Source organism: Monodon monoceros, unplaced genomic scaffold (assembly GCF_005190385.1).
Source record: "Monodon monoceros isolate NGI ecotype Baffin Bay Population unplaced genomic scaffold, NGI_Narwhal_1 Super_Scaffold_15, whole genome shotgun sequence".
In the NCBI taxonomy this organism is placed as follows: Eukaryota; Metazoa; Chordata; class Mammalia; order Artiodactyla; family Monodontidae; genus Monodon; species Monodon monoceros.
The window spans coordinates 50,106,958-50,122,587 of NW_021703771.1; the positions used below are offsets into that span (position 1 = coordinate 50,106,958).

Sequence of the window (15,630 nt, forward strand, 5' to 3'; positions counted from 1 at the left end):
GACAGCCAAAGCTGTGAATTACTGAGAACTATTTGGGTTCGTATATCTTAAGAAACTGCAGTGTAGGAATTTTAAAATATATATATTTTTCAATAATAAATGCTGGTAGAGGCTGCTCTCAAAGAAATAAAGCAAAGAATAATCTTTTCTCTACATCTTTTGATGGTATTCAGAGCCCTCTTACAAACTGTTAAGGATATTATGCATTAAAAATTATTAAAACTAGAACTGCCCTAACCACATAGTTCAACTTGAATCTTAAATCTTTCAGTAGTCCTCTGGACAAAATTAGAATTTTTAAAAACAAAATATAAACTGCTATCTTCCAACTAACTAATCTTCAAAAAGATTAGTTTTGAAGTGATAAAAAAAAATTAGTTGTGAAGAATTCTAAGAATCCATCTGTTAATGTATTCACATCTCAATTTTGAAATTTTCAAAAATTTTAATGACAAAGTTTGAACAAAACAGAAGAAAGGTATCTTTTTATTGCACTATGTTGGGAACTGGTTAGTATTAAAAAGAAAAGCAAGCATTGTGTTTGATCAACTGTCAATATGTATTTCCCTAAGCAATGTGTTAGTTTCATGAAACTTTATTTCAGTCTCTTCAAGATGTGGAAATATTTCAATGATTGTTATTGCTGAAGCAAGGAAATAAAGCCTGCATTTCTGAAACTGATCTCACTATTCATTTAGCTGTAAATTTTGAAATATATTGGAGGATTAAAAAGTACTCCATACCACATTTAACAATGAAATCACAAAAAAGCCATCAGTTTCCACATGCAAAGTTTTCATAAAATATAAGTACCTGTACCAGTTGGTAAGGGTCATCATGATATAAAGTGAAGCCAGGAAAAGCATAAAGTGAAAGAAGGAGTAGCTGTAAGTGACACCATCCTTTTCATTATCTACAGCTCGGTGAACATCATCTCTATCCTCCAGTGATCCGTCACTTCTGGCTCCACCATCTTCTATTAATGTTGATTCATCACTTGTTAGAGTCAGTTTATTAACCTGACTATTGTTTGAAGTACGGATGCTGCATGGAACACAGTTTAGAAAGAGAGAAGGAAAAAAAAGGGGAATTTAAAGATTCATATAATAATAGCTGGACTTTTAAAAAAATGAAAATCCATAATTTTTCTTACCTTGAATAAAACACACACAGTAAAAAGAGGATTAGTCCAATAATTCCTTGAGCATGCCACCACTGTACAGACTGCCCCTCCTTTGGGACAGTGCTTGTTGTATTATATCCAATTATGCTCAGTAGACTTGGGTTGCACTCTGTTTCTATAATGTAAATTAAGGTCAAATTAAAATCTTAGAATAGTATAAAATTTTTTTCAGAGCACAATGTAGTTCTTTTTAACTCTTATACTCTTGCAAATTCAAAACATTTTGTTAGAAAAAGGCAAAAACAACAAAAAAATACTTTAAGACAACTTTATTTATAGAGACCTTTTTATAAAAATTTTATAGTGCTAATTTTATAGACGTGCTTGGAAAACAATTTCATTTTCAACCTCATGCAGGAGCTGAGACATTAAGCTTTTCGTTGATCAGGAAACTGGTGAAATTTAGATGACCTCTAAAGCAAAGCTCAAGTAAAGAATAAAATTCAGATATTCTAAACTAAAATGCACTGGCTTTCCTACTACAAAGTGTGAGATAAACTTAATAAAAGACTATTGTTATTATCAATTTGCCAAACTACATTGTTATATAGTTTATACGTAAAATCAGTTACTAGAATTTTAGCAAATAGTTTGTGGAAATGAGCAAACAAGGCATAATGACCTAATGCTTATTCAGCTTCTTGACTCCCGTAAATAAAGAATTTAAATAGGGTTGGTATCCACTTTAGTGTCCCACATGTTTTCCTCCCACAAAGCCAGATATGTCAATTGCCACCTTATCAATGAAAAATGTTTTTTATCTTTAAGCCATTCATATAAGGATAATCCCTAAAGCAAATTACTATTAGTTTTTTTCCAGACACTTACCTGGACAAATATAAGGAATCTTTCTCTAGTAAACTAAAAAAAAAAAAAAAAACATTTTCTCCAACTATTGATAAAGCATCTATAAAATTTATAAACTCAATGAAATATAAGATTCAGAAAACATTTTATAATTTTTCTTTATTCTGAGGAAGAAAGACCATTTTTTTCCTTTTCAAAAAATAGTACAGTTGACTCTTGAACAACAAGTGGATTAGGGGCATCAACCCCCTCACACAGTCGAAAATCTGCATATAATTTTATGGCTGGCCTCCATATCCAGCCATTCATATCTGCAGATCGTGTAGTAATGCAGTACATATATTTGAAAAAAATCTATGGATGAGTGGACCTGTGCAGTTCAAAACTCTGTTGTTCAAGGGTTGACTGTAATTATTAACTTCTAATTTGTTTCACCGCAAATGACATATACAGGCTTCTACTCCCACAGAATGCAATAAAACTGGCCTATAAAAAGATTACAAAGACCAATTAATTATATTCACTTTTAAGGTAATCACAGACAAAAAATAATAGGTGGAAAAAAACTATACTATTTACAGTAGAATCAACAAACATTTTAACAGCTCTTATTTCCTTCTACATATACTATCATATGCACTGTACAAATTAGGTATATTTCTTATAATTTCTTATAGTTTTGCTAGTGAAAGAAGAAACTAAGTGAAAAAATATAGCAATACATCAAAGATGAAAATAGTATTATTCCCATTCTCTTCATTTCTCTGTGAGCTTAATTTTACAAAATGACCATCTTTGAAAAAAGAAAAGCTGTAGGATTCATTAAAAAGAAACAAATCCAAGCAAACGAACATACCTGGTTCATTAGTCATAGCAGACCATGTCAAATACATTGTATAGACTGTAATTACTGAAGACTGTAACAAGCCAGATCTTGGTTGTGATTCCTACAAAAAAATAAGCAAACAGAAAAATATTGTTATCATTCAAGATTTAGGAAAACTTAAAAAATAGAAGCTTCATAAACATTAATGAACTAATCCAAGCTTACTTGGATTTTTGGCAGTATAGACATTATAGAAGCACCAAGGCAGAGGAGCATGTTGACACTGATGAACGCTTTATTTTCTGCACAACTGGCTGGATGAGTATAGTAAACAAAAAACAGGACGATAGCAACTAAAGACAGCAGATAATTCAGAGCTGTAGCTGATAACAAAGCTGTGAAAGAAATACATTGGACAATTAGATTTTATCACTAATATTAGGAATTAGGCATATGGCTCATTTTACAAGCAATCTTATTTCATTCAAAAATATTACTTTAAGCAACTAACATTGTGCCAGCATTACACAGGCTATATAAGCAGGTAAAGATATTCTGAGCTTTATCACATTAAGAATTTTATAGTCTTTATATATAGCTCATTATGATGATGTGTTTTCAAGGACAATAACATACTATGATCTTCATAGAGTTTCCAAAACACATTCAGATGTATTAGCCATTATTTTCAAAATACAGAAAAAATAACTAGGAGGGAAATATTAAGGTTTTTACAAGAATGATAATCATTCAGTTGTAAACAAGGGCATTAAGAAAATTATTTTGTTAATGCTAAGCCTGCAAAACAATGCTTTTCCTCATCAACTAAAATCTTAAAAAAAATTATTCAAGAGTAAGTCATTATTATTTAATAAGACAACCTAAGTTTCTTCTATCACACACACACGTTTTAGTTTCTGTGCTAATGTATGCTTAATATACATGTATTTATGTCGATGTGCCTCACTGACAGGGGATCCATCAAACAAATATTTACTGAATACCTACAAAGGCCCTAGGGATATAGTAGGGAACAAAGCAGAAACTCTTACACTAGATGTAACATTAAAAAATGAGATATTCTATATAAGTAAATTTTCCAAATGACCAAAGTTCATTTCTTTGAATACCAAACCCTTTATTTTAACCACTGAGATCGAATACCACAAACTAGTTGTATGAGAGAAAATATGAAGCTAGCAGACATGCTGGATTTAGCTTTCACTGATTTTTTTTTAAAAATTGTTCTTTTTTTTTAGCTGAAACTCAGATCATTTCACATAAAAATTCAGATTTATGGCTTCTTTTGGAAAAATCAGAAAAGTTAAGCAACACTGGGTTCACATTTCCACAAGGCAACTACTAGATGGAACTGAGCAGTAGCTATATGCATTTTAGATAAAGGCCTTTACACTCTCCAATTCATCACAGTCCCTTCTATTTGCAAAAGGATTGAAAATGCACTTAAACCTGGTTCTCCTTCCTCATTTTTGTTACCTGTTGTAAGCATCTGAATTTTGATCCCTGTTTTAGAGCATAAGCACAGGACTCAAGCTCATCATTATAAATAAACATTAAAACACTACTGTAAAAATTCCCTTAGGTGTTAGTTACACATAAGGGCATTCTTTGCACTTACGCAAAATGTTTCAGAGTTGCTTTTTTATTTTTCCTGCTTGCTGCTGTTTAAGAATTGTACCACTGTTTGTTCATCTATTTCTAGCAGTCCTCGTCCCTTTAATATTTTACTTTTAACCTTCTGTAGGCTTCCCAGGAAATTAGGCTGTAAAATATACATGCATTCAGCAATAGGCTTTGGAACTTCTATTTTAGCCATTCATGGTCTTCTGGATTATTTCCTGGTTCTTGGGTATGTTCCTAGTTGACATGCCAAAAACTCTCTCTACAAGTAAAGTTGCTGATATAATGTGATAAGATGCCACTCACAAACTTAAGCTAAAAACCTCCTCACAGAAAATTATACCATAAAAATCATGATTTTCCCATAGTCTACACATCTGTTCTCACTTTCAAACTTCAGCTATCTTGAAGATGTTCTGTAAGACAAAAAGCTTACCTGCGTACCAACATCTTGAGTTCCCTTCTTCCATTTTTTCAACCCATGATTCATTCCACGAATGGGCAAAATCAATGAGTAAGACTAGCTGTATGAGAATGAAGCAAAAGGCACCTGCCATGCCTACGTAAAACCACACTGAAAGAAAAAAAAAAAGCAAAAAACCACAAATGAGTGACTGGTTCACTTTTCATTATTTCATTTTCACAATCAATATACAAAGGGAAAAATAAAAGTTTACATAAATGCCTTGATTTTGCCAACGGGGGGGTGGGGGTGGGGGAAACAAATAGTTACAGTTCCAGGCAACAATTATTTCAATTTCCTTATAAAATATCAACATCACACAATTAAAGAAAAAAAAAGATTTCTTACCAGTTGTAAAAGTTCCTTCTGGAATGAAGAAGGCCCCAATAATAATTGCAATTGCTGCAGCAAATTTAAAGAACCAGAATCTAAAACAAAAAAAAATAATTTTTTATTAATAAATATTCATTCAACAAGTAGTTCCATGTATGAAATCTTTGAAGAGCTATTCTTAAAGAACAGCTACACTTTATGTGACTATTCTATTCTTTCTGAGGATATCCTGAAAACGAGAAGTGAAGAATATCATGTAAACTATTTTAGGACAGTTTTAATTCATTATGATAAAATGAGAATATTAGTTTCATTTCACAGGTTTATTTTACATATACACCAATAGCTATTATAACTGGTGTATATGAAAGTGTAAATAAGGTACACTGTACAAATGAATAGTTTTGAAAACACACAATAAATGCCTGGAAGACAGATTTCCACTAGCTAGCCAAATGAGTTCAAAGAATCAGAGAAGACATAAAAGTTTAAGAATTCTGCCACAGAAAGGCGCAAGAAGTGAGAAGCAGGTGTTCAGAGTCAGAGAGAACCCTAGATATAACAGGATCAATAACCTTATCTGAAGACAACTAGTAGAGATTTGAGGCATCTGCTACTTCAAATGTGAAAGCAATGCAAAACTACAAGGAACATGAAGAATCAAGAAAATATTTCACCTCCAAAAGATAACAATAATCCTGCAATAATTGAGCACAAAGGCATAAAATCTTGCAGTCTAGCAGATAAAGAATTCAAAACAGCTGTTTTGAGAAAACTCAATGAGCTATAAGAAAACACAAAGATAATTCAACAAAAACCAGGAAAAAATATATGAATAAAATGAGAAAGTTAACAAAGAGACAGAAATCATAAAAAAGAACCAAACATACTCTGGAGCTGAAGAATTCAACAAAAGACATGAAAATTACAATAGAGATCTGCAGAAGGGCAGATCAAATGGAAGACAGAAAAAACAGACAGGAATTTTGATATAACCCAATCAGGGGTGAACAGAGAAAAAAAATGAAAAAGGGAAGAAAGCCTCAGTAATCTATGGAATTCAAATATTAGAATGACTGGGTTTCAGAAGGAGAAGAGAGGAAGAAGGGGGCAAAAAGTTTAAAGAAATAATAGCTGAGGGGCTTCCCTGGTGGCGCAGTGGTTGAGAGTCCACCTGCCGATGCAGGGGACACGGGTTCGTGCCCCGGTACGGGAAGATCCCACATGCCGTGGAGCGGCTAGGCCCGTAAGCCATGGCCGCTGAGCCTGTGCTCCGCAACAGGAGAGGCCACAACAGTGAGAGGCCTGCGTACCACAAAAAAAAAAAAGAAAGAAAAGAAATAATAGCTGAGAACTTCCTAAGTCTGGACATCCAAGTTCACAAAGCTAATAGATCACACTATCAGCTCAATGCAAACAAGCCTTTTAAGCCATATTACATAATGAAAACTGTCAAAAATCAAAGAACAAGAGAGAATCCTAAAAGCAGCTAGATGAAAAAGATTGTAATCTACAAAGTCATTTCCATCAGGCTCTCAGTGGATTTCTCAGTAGAAAACCCTATAGGCCAAGAGAGAGTAGAATGACTTTAAGTGACATACTCAAAGTGTTGAAAGGAAAAAAATGCCAGCCAAGATTACTCTGTCCAGCAAAGTTATCCTTCAGATACAAAGGAGAAATAAAGATTTTCTCAGTCAAAATCCAAGGAATTCACCACCACTAAATCTGTCTTGTAAAAAATGGTGAAAGGAATTCTTCAAGTTGAAACAAAAAGACAGTAAATTAGTGACACGAAAACATACAAAAGTATACAACACACTGGTAAATGGAAATACACAGGTTTAGAAAAATCTAATTCTTTAATAGCATGGTGTGTTAACTACGTAACTGTAGTATAAAGATTAAAAAGAGTATTAAAAAACAATAGCTATTATAATTGGTTAATGGATATACAATATAAAAAGAGATAAATTGTGATATCAAAAAAATAAAAGAGGAGTAAATGGGTAGGGCTTTTGTATACAACTGAAGTTGCTATCAGCTTAAAATGGGCTGTTTTATCTATAAGATGTTTTATGTAAGCCTCATGGTAACCGCAAAGCAAAAACCTAAAGTAGATTTACAGAAAATAGGGAAGCAGACCATACCACCAATTTACAAAGAAAATCACCAATTTACATAGGTATTAACAAAGAAAAAAGAAATTATGGAAATATGAAACAGCCAGACAGCAATGAATAAGATGACATTAGTAAGTCCTTCATATCAATAATTACGCTAAATGTAAATGTAATGAATTCACCAACCAAAAGGCACAGTGGCTGAATTAAAAAAAAACAACTGAAAAAGACACAAACAAATGGAAAGATAACTCGTGTTTGTGGATCTGAAGAATAGTTAAAATGTCCATACTACCCAAAGCCACCTATAGATTCAAAGTACTCCCTATAAAAATTTCAATGCCACTTACAAAAAAATAGAAAAAACAATCCTAAAATTTGTATGTAACTACAAAAGACCCCAAATAGACAAATCAGCCATGAGAAGGACAAAGCTGGAAATATCACACTTACTGATTTCAAACTATACTACAAAGCTACAGTAATTAAACAGTAGTACCATAAAAGTAGACACATAGACCAATAGAATAGAGAGAGCTTAGTAATAAACCCTTCCATTTCAGATTAACGAATATTTGACAAGGGAGTCAAGAACACTCAATGAGCAAAGGACAGTCTCCTCAACAGTCTTGGGAAAACTGGGTAACCACAGAAAAATGAAAATGGACTCCTTTATTACATGACTCAAAAATTAACTCAAAATGAATTAAAGACGTAAACATTTAAGACCTAGAAAGATGCTGATACTGGGAAGAAGAAAGTAAGGAAGAAACTCCACAACATTGGTCTTGGCAATGAGTTTTTGGATGAGACAGCAAAAGTACAAGCAATAGAAGTAAAATCAAACAAGTGGGACTACATCAAACTAACAAGCTTCTGCAAAGCAAAAGGAACAATCAACAAAATGAAAAGACAACCTACAGAATAAGAGAAAATATTTGCAAACCATGTATCAAAAAGTGGTTAATACCAAATATATATAAAGAACTCATACAACTCATTAAAAAAACAAACAATCCAATTAAAAAATGGACAGAGGAACTAAATACTTTTCCAAAGAAGGCATACAAATGGCCAACAGGCATATGAAAAGGTGCTCAACATCACTAATCATCAGAGAAATGTAAATCAAAACCATTATGAGATATCACCACCTCAGACCTATTAGAATGGCTATCATGATGACAAGAAATAACAAGTGTTGGTGAGAATGTGGTGAAATGGGAACCCTTATGCACTGTTACTGGGAATGTACACTAGTTCAGCCACTGTGGAAAACAGTATGAAGGTTCCTCAAAAAATATAAAAATGGAACTACCATACAATCCAGCAATCCCACTTCTACGTATATATCCAAAGAAAGTGAAAATAGGGTACTGAAACGATATCTGCACATCCATGTTTATTGAAGAATTATTCATAATTGGCAAGATATAAAAACAACCTTAAGTATCTGTCAACAGATGAATAAAGAAACTATAGTATATATACACAATGGAATATTATTTAGCCACGAGAAAGAAGGAAATCCTGTCATTTGCAACAACATGGATGGACCTTGAGGGCATTATGCTAAGTGAGATAAGCCAGACAAAGAAAAACAAACATTTATGATATTACCAATATGTGGAATCTGAAAAAGAAAAAGGTACTTTAAAGCTTCTAAGAGACTAGATCTTAACTGTTCTCATCACAACTAAGAAATAATAATTACGTGATGTGATAGAGGTGTCAGCTAATACTATGATGGTAATCATATTGTAATATATTAAAGTATGAAATTAACACTTTGTACACTTTAAACCTGACACAATGTTATATGTCAATTATAACTCAATTTTAAAAAAACATTAACAGTGACATGAGTGCTTAGTGCATGTTTTGAGAATGTTATCTCATGAAATGACTGTGATAGCCACCCTGTAATGCATTTTGAGAAGTGTTTAAAAATACATTTAGTAAAGATGTTTTAAGAGTGCAAAAAAAATTAAAATTAAAACAACCAATGACTAAGGGAACAAAAAAAAAACAAAATAAAATCAACCTGGCACAGCACATCTTTTTTCATTAATATTTCACTTGTTCATTCTTCTTGTCTTTGGTAGCATGTTAATAGATAAGCAATAGCAGATATTCCAAAAAATTTTTTTTAATTTATGAGGGGAAAAAACAGTGATAAAATTCAAAACATTCAAAATTGAGTGTGAGAAGTAGTGCTCTATATTAAGGGAGACTGATAAAAGGGACCCTGAAGTTTCTAGGTTGTTCAGTATAACCATTTAGAAAATCAATCAATCACCTTGTTTCAAAGGAATAAAGTTTTTCATTTTGGCTGCACTGTACATCTTAGGAACTGAGTTCAGTTTTATGTAGTGAGATTGGCCTACAAAAAGCTAAGAGGAGAAGGAGGAATAAGCTCCTCATTATTAGTCACAGATATGATAAATCTTCCTTTTTAGGATGAAAATACAGTTGACCCTTGAACAATGCTGGAGTTAGGGGTGCCAACTCTCTGCATGGTTGAAAATCCATATATAACTTATAGTCGGCCCTCTGTATCCGAGGTTCCTCATCTGTGAATTCATTCAACTAGAGATCAACATGGATTGTGTAGTACACTGTATTTACTGTTGAAAAAAATCTGCGTATAAAGTGGAACTGCACAGTCAAACCTGCGTTGTTCACATGGGTCAACTTTATTAAACATAATGCAGAGACTATACCAATAAATGACCCAGGGCTACTATTTAATATTTATATTTCCAAATTCCAACACATTCTCTAATAGAGACAAGAGGATTTTCTTACCTTGTCATTCATGAATAAAATAATTCTGCAGATTGTTCAAGTTTATTTTACCTTAAACTTTCTTTAGACAGACTCAAAATTACTGAGAAGAGACTATCCAGACTTTATATTGAAGTTTATTAAAAACCTTACCCATTGTGTACTGCAGCTCTAGGATCACTGCTGCTCTTCACTTTGATCATTAATAGAGATAGGAGAAGGTAGAACATAGCCAAGCCAAAGCACAAACGGTATACAGCTTTATAGCCAACCAGAATATTACAAGGGACCACTCCTTTCTCATTCTCACAAAATCCAGGAATCTGAAAACAAAACAGGAATTTGTGATCTAGAATTTTTTCAAGAAAAAATGAAAATTCTGTAATCAAATAGTTTAAGGTTTAGAAAATTGAAGTTCACTTTACAGTTTATGCTGAAATGTAATCAAGCTAAGTCTACACATTTTCATAAGACAGAAGTGTAACTCTTTTTTTACTTTATGTGAGCACCGGATAAGCTACAAATGTCAATCCTAAAGTGGATGCTTATTTTAACATGCAGACTTATTCTAAGTTTTTTTTAAAACTTGCATTCCACTGGGATATACTCAATCACATGTATAAGAGAAAAATACAATCAATAAAAGTGTAAATAATCACAGAGTAACTAAATCAGTTTCTAAATACTAAAGAGAACCATGATGGCATTTTGAGTTTGGGTCCCTCATTCTACAAGTGTTATTTCTGATAATGGATGGATTTGGATTAACAGCAAAATGGCTGGCTGTATTTTTATTTTTTAACTTAAAATCTTAAAAAAGACTGATGACCATTTCAGAAAATCACACTGAAATCAGAGTACAAGAAAGTATTTTAAAAATATTTTTAAGTGAAATAAATGGGAGTAGATACACTATTCACATATATCAGAGTGAATTACTGCCTCTAGAAACGTTAAAGCAAACCAATATGCCAAAATACAGCTGTTAATATGTGCCTTTAAAATCAAGAACCTAAAATTATATTTAAGTTGATGCAGGTGCTACTTTCTTTTTGCTAGCTCCTGTACAGTCTATAAGCTCTTTCTTGGTCTCACTTGAACCCTACTTTCCCAACTTAGTTTAACAATTATGGCAATATGTACTTACCCATACTCACTTGCAACATGTACTCACTAGCACCCTTAATTATCCCATGCCCTTAAATGAGAGCAGCACACCACCTGGCTAATTCCCATCATTAAGTTTTAATTCAATCACCTATATTAGGTTAAGTTGCTACAGTAACAACCTCCAAATATAGGTGGCTTAAACAGCAAAGATGTATTTCTTGCTCATGTACATGTACATGGTTGGTTCTACATAGTCAACTAAAAGAATCCAGGCTGCCAGAGAAGCCACCATCTCAAATGATATACAGGTTGTGACAGAAAAGAAAGGAGAATCTGCATTAGCAAGTAGAGGGTGATGTTTATCACTTCTACTCATAACTCACTGACCAGTAACAGAGACATGACCCTACATATCACAAGCACTCTAGGAAATGCAATTCTCTGATGACCTTCAGAAAGCAGAGAAGCAGAAACATTGGGGGTTACAAACTAACTAACATCTATCAACTAAACCGTTCATAACAACAGTCAACTGGATCCATGACAAAAAACATATGAACGTCTTCTGCTTATACGAAGGACCTGAATAACATTAACTGCGCATCTACATATGCCATGTACAATGCTACTTTGAAACTGTAATAAGCTCATTTCCCAAACTTACGCTATTTTTCCTTACCCCAAAGTCAACCCTAAGCAGACAACTATGGTTTAAAATGGAGGTTATCTGACATAAACACTCTCTCAACCTCGAATTTTCTATTGTCATTCATTTTTCCTTGGAGGAAAAGTAACTTCTATATGCCTTCTCTTGATCACATTCTCTCTCACGGGTTAGATCCCTTATGACTATTCTCAAAATACAAATAATTAAATCTCCCCAGCCTAAAAACTTCTTTAATTCAGCCTCCCTCGAAGACTTACTGTCTGCACTACAAAGCTCCTTGAATCAGCAGTCTATTCTCATTGGATCCATTTCCTCATAGCCATCTAACTCTCCCTCCCAATCCTTCCAGGCCAGCACTCTATAAATGGTTTTTCAAGACACTAGACATATACTGGCTGTCAAATCCCAAGGCTACTTCTTAATCCTCACACTCCTTTACCTTTTTTAAACAGACATTATGCTGTCATTCTTAAGACTCTGTTCCTAAGGCCTACTAAACAGGCTCTTGGTTCTCTTTTTTCACTGTTCCTTCAGAGGTTCCCTTTTCTCCACCAACTCCCTTAAGAGCTTTTGTCAAAGCTCTAGCTCTCCTCACTCCAAATGGTCTTCTTCAGCATATGCTGCCATAGTTTGAATTTCATCTCTATCTGATTTCTTTTATGAGTTACACACCCAAATTTTTTACTTCCTGCTGGACACACACACACACACACAATGTGGTGCAGTACCCACAAGCTAACATATTATATACTAGATTATATTTTCCCCATCTCTTTGCACAACCTGACTCCCTGGGGGGGAAAAAAAGTTTAATAAAACACCTATTCTCTCTTTTTTTTCCTGAGTTAACAGCAACAGTTTCCTCTCAGTTATCTAGGATCAGAACCTGGTTATTATTTATTATTCTATCACTGCCAATATTTAAATCCAGATTCAGTCAATTCTACATTCAGAGAATTATTTCAGGCCCTCTATGCCCTTCTTGATTACACCATTCCAACAGCCCCCATACTTAACTGCTGCCTTCTATCCTAATTATCAGATAAATCTTCCTAAGGCATATATACTTAGCTCAAAAAGCTTTTATCCCATTCTGCTTCCTATTTTTCAATTTTTGCATACAAAAATTTACCGATTCTTAGAATGTCGCTTTTTCCATGAGATCCACAGTGATTCTGACATTTCCCTGGTTAGAATTACTGATTTCCTCATATTAACACAACACATTTTCTGCCCTACCATCAGAGAATTTTAATAAGCTGCCTTTCACTGTTTGTCTTTCCTAAATGATCATGAACTACTAAAACTCGGATTAAGTATTCTTCCTTTTTACAGTATTCTGTTTCCAATACACAAGAAGCAGTTTTATGCATATACATACTAAAGGTTCAGTTAATCATTTAAAAAAAAAAAAGAAAACTAACCTTATTTAGTTGTTCTTCCATTCCAGGTATCAACATTACACAAGCTACACACACTCCAACAAGCAAAAAAAGTGCATAGATCAACCTAGTTACAGTGGAGTTGTTTCCACTAGGACAGCATCGGCACAGCAAACATGGGGCACTGCCACACAAACATGGTATCTGGAAAAAGAACTTTAAAAGTCAGTATAGTTTAAAATGATACAGTGAAAACTTACATTCTATCTACTCAAAAAAGAAAGGATTGGAGTTAAAGTAATTACCAAGAGATTTGGTTCACATATATTATCTATAAACTATAAAATTTAGTAACTTCTGGGTAAAACTGAAGCAAAGTAAAACCAAAAAGTGCTTGCCCTTTATATCAAGCAAAATGAGTAAACTCAGTTAAAACAAAAAAAGGGGGGAAAAAACCAGCAGCAGCAACCAAAGTTTAGCTAAGAAAAGGAATGGAATATTCACACTTACAAGCTGATCTCCAACTCCTGCCTTTTAACCCCAGAAATCATGCTGGTGAATTCACAAAAGTCTGATATTTCTCAGATACGCCAGGGGAGGAAAAGAAGTGAATTGATACCCTTATCTTTTCCCTCTTCTGACTTGGTAGTAGTGATAACAGTAAAATTTTCTATTAGAATCAGGCAAAACAGGATAAGTGAACAAGTGAGGCTAGCTAGCATTGTCTAACAGAACTCCACACTAAACTAGTAGTATATCCTAGGGGAATAGAATATCTCCCTTAGCAGGAGAGGCAAATACTAGTAACGGAATTTAACAATATCTCAGAAAGGCAAAATGAAAGTATCCTCAAAAGAATTGAATATAATCTAGGCTGAGCTCCACCATACCATCAGATACCACAGGAAGAGAGAATTGTAGAAGCCAGACACACTATAGTAACCAATATAAGGTAGGATAAGAACCACTTATACTAAACTTCAGTAAGATAAAAACAAATGTCGTGTAAACAATGCAAACACACTTTAGCAAAACATAAAAATAAGCAAACATGCCCCCTCAGACAAAAAAAAGGCATTTGAAAAATCCAATCTGAAATAAAACATAACTCAGTAAGAAGAGGAAATTCCCTAAAATTGGTACACCTGAAGCAAAAAGGAGAGCTCAAAATGAAAAGAATAGAACAAGCTGAAAAGGAGGATTGCAAGGCTGAGAAGAAATGAGAAGGGGAAAAACATGTTTAAAAAAACAGTAATTATCATGGAACAAAACAGGAACAGCTGAAAATAAAATCTGATCGATGAATAAAGTTTGGGATTAAGTACCATAAACTCAAGCCAAGATAGAGTAACAGTGACCAGACTTACCCTACTGCCTTAATCCAAGGGAAAAAATTAATGAAACAATGGTTTTTCAGACAATTAACAACAGGCAATGTAGGACACTAGTTTCTGAGAGAGATGAAACAGTGTGAACTCTATGACTGGCCCAATCTTTCTGCCTGGGAAAGAGTTTCCAGTGCAGGGAGGAGAATCCAGACAGAGGACAGCAGTCTACTGAATTGAGGAGACAGAGTTGGGACAGCTGAGAGTTCAGGGAAGTGAAGGCAGCTAAAGTTCATAGGGCAGAAACAAGGAGAGGAGAAGCTACACCAAGAGTGAACTCCAGAGATCTGCAGAAGCTTCAACTTGTGTCTTCAGCAGAGCACTGATCAGTACATGCATTTGATTAAATTACTCTGTGGGGTGGGAGTGGGGGAGTGGGGAGGGTGGTATTACCAGACAGAGTGGAAGAACTTTATAAGGCCTTGAGCAGAGTTATAAGGCTATTATTATTACACAGTATTGGGCAGGGGTGGGGGGGTAGGGGGTGTGTGTGGAAATAAGCCATAAGGCTAAAGCTACTCCAGTCTCACTTAACAAAGCCTAAAAGCAAACACTGAAAAGATCAAATTCTCTTCAAATAACTCACCTATGTCTAAGAATACAACACATCCAGCACTCATCAAGGTAAAATTTACAATACCTAACAGCTAATAAAAAAATTGGTAGGCATGCCAGTATGGAAAAAACAACCTACAATGAGGAGAAAAGTCAATAAATCAAAACCAACCTGAAATTACACAGATGACTTAATTCAGTTATAAATAATGGCACTCTAATGTTATTGTAATTATACTTCATTTGCTCAAGGAGAGAACACAGCATGTCAAGGAAAGATATGGAAGATAATTTAAAAGATCCATATCAAACTTATAGAGATGAAAAATAAGATCTCTGAACCAAAAAGTACCTGATAAGACACTGCAGAA

At 34.0% G+C, this 15,630-nt stretch overlaps 1 protein-coding gene across 1 annotated transcript in view; it reads right to left on the reverse strand.

Moving 5' to 3' along the window:
* The window catches only part of SERINC1 (serine incorporator 1), a 32,189-nt gene that overhangs the window by 2,303 nt on the left and 14,256 nt on the right, over window positions 1–15,630 (reverse strand). The window contains exons 2-9 of the mRNA XM_029223960.1: window positions 13,362–13,523; window positions 10,314–10,483; window positions 5,269–5,348; window positions 4,894–5,031; window positions 3,042–3,211; window positions 2,847–2,937; window positions 1,154–1,298; window positions 814–1,044 (exon numbers count right to left, since the gene is read on the reverse strand). Of these exons, the coding sequence (XP_029079793.1) occupies window positions 814–1,044; window positions 1,154–1,298; window positions 2,847–2,937; window positions 3,042–3,211; window positions 4,894–5,031; window positions 5,269–5,348; window positions 10,314–10,483; window positions 13,362–13,523 (1,187 nt within the window). The remainder of the gene's footprint in view (window positions 1–813; window positions 1,045–1,153; window positions 1,299–2,846; window positions 2,938–3,041; window positions 3,212–4,893; window positions 5,032–5,268; window positions 5,349–10,313; window positions 10,484–13,361; window positions 13,524–15,630) is intronic.